The 1,834-nt window shown below is 36.0% G+C and overlaps 1 protein-coding gene across 1 annotated transcript in view; it reads right to left on the bottom strand.

Moving 5' to 3' along the window:
- Positions 1-1,708: 1,708 nt before the first annotated feature.
- The window catches only part of ccdc157 (coiled-coil domain containing 157), a gene marked incomplete at both ends in the record, with an annotated part of 3,912 nt that continues 3,786 nt past the window's right edge, over positions 1,709-1,834 (bottom strand). Inside the window, one exon of the mRNA XM_079251702.1 lies at positions 1,709-1,744. Within this exon, the coding sequence (XP_079107828.1) occupies positions 1,709-1,744 (36 nt within the window). The remainder of the gene's footprint in view (positions 1,745-1,834) is intronic.

The raw sequence follows: 1,834 nt of genomic DNA, 5'->3' as shown, positions 1-1,834 counted from the left end.
TATGTTAAAATTCATTGTGTCTGACTAAAATGAGTCTTCATCCCATCCCATCCCTTTCCAGTAAGGCTTTTGGACAAGTGGCTGATACTGGGAGATGATTGATAGATCATTTGGACTCATGAATCAGTGCCCCTTAGTCTGTTTCCTTTTATAAAATATTTGGAACTACTAGATTTTTTATTATCTATTTATCAGGGACATATTCTCATTATATAAAATTTTGACTTATAATTATGTCTCATGATAATTCTCTTCTCTCATAAGAACCTAAAAGTTGATCATTCATTCACTCAAACTGATTCTTGCTGCTAAATGCAGAACTTCTGACAAGATTTTTTTTTTTAGCTACTCTAAAATTTCAAATGTCCTAACACAAATGTGGTTATATTGTTTAATCAAAACTTAGTATTGCTGACTGTAATGGACTGACAACCTTTCCAGGCTGTATTCGGCCTCTCACCCAATGATAACTGGGATAGGCTCCAGCTTCCCACGATCCTAAATTGGATCAAGCAGTTAAGAAAATGGATGGATAATGCTGACTGAAGAGAACTGAATTCAAAATTAATTGACATACATTACTTTATTGAAATGTAAAAAAAAAACAAAAAAACAGTTTATTAACACACACTGCCTTATTTCATTTGAATGAATGGTAACATAGGTTTTCCTGGCATCAGTGGGGTAAAGAGCTTAAGATTTTAGTCATATGCTTGATGTTACAAGTGCATCATTTATTTAAGTTTGAGATTATCTCTAAGGTCACAAGCTGTCTGCTTAGAGAAAGAAATGACAGATCAGGAATCAATTCAGGTTTTAATCATGCAAGGTCAGTGCTAATCCAATTTAGCAATGTTTATCACATGTTGCTTTTTATTGTACACAACTGTGATCACCTCTGTAACTCACAGCTGAGGATGTACGATGAAAATACAAAACTAATAAAACTCATAAGGCGTCCCACAACAGAACCTCCTGATCTTGGTGCAATAAATGGAAGGAACTGATAGATTACATCTGAGGTTTCGCCAAGCAGAGCATGAATCTTTGAGATGCAGCAAATGTGTTTCCATGGAAACTTCAACTACTAATTTTTGTCAGGCAATATGCAAACAATGCCTCTGACTATACTTGTGTGTAATTCAAGGCTGTGGAAGCTCCCCATTTACTGAGACCCATGTAATTCAAAGGCCATCCATTGAAGAACATGCAGGTTTGTTTGAGTAGCATATCATATAACAGCTATTCAGTAACCTAATATCCATTCCCCATCAAACCCCTACATTAAAAGCATTAACACACACCCTTTTGTAAATCCACTGTAAGTTTACCATAGACATGTTTAACTTGGCATACTGAGAAGTGTCATGGGAACTGTTTCAATTTACTGTAAAGATTAAACTGTAAAATCATTAGCAAAATGTTGGGTAAAATATTAAGAGTAGAGTCTAACTGTTGCAGCTATTCTTACACAAAATGTTGCACCTCCTTTTTAAATGCATTTATTATTCCAAGGTTTTATTTTTTCCTCTGAGTAAAGTGAGGGATAAAGGAAGTGCTTCGTGTTTGACTTTTAGCGTCAGTGGAGCCTGTGTCAAGGTGGATAGTTTTAGGATGAATTTGCAGGGACAAAGGGGAGGCAGACACATGATCCTGCGGCTTGGCTGACTGCAAACTACTTTCTGCCCCTTTAACTTTCTTTTCTCTGTCACTGAAACCCACTTGAGCTGTACTGTTGCTCTGCCTGAAGACAATAAAGGAAACAGGATTTTGTGTCACTTATAAAAGCCTGTAAGACTAACAATTCCAGTAAATATGCAGAAAGGAAAACTTA

Source organism: Telmatherina bonti (assembly GCF_933228915.1).
Source record: "Telmatherina bonti genome assembly, chromosome: 13".
NCBI classification, from domain to species: Eukaryota; Metazoa; Chordata; class Actinopteri; order Atheriniformes; family Telmatherinidae; genus Telmatherina; species Telmatherina bonti.
This window is presented reverse-complemented; position numbering and strand designations above follow the sequence as displayed.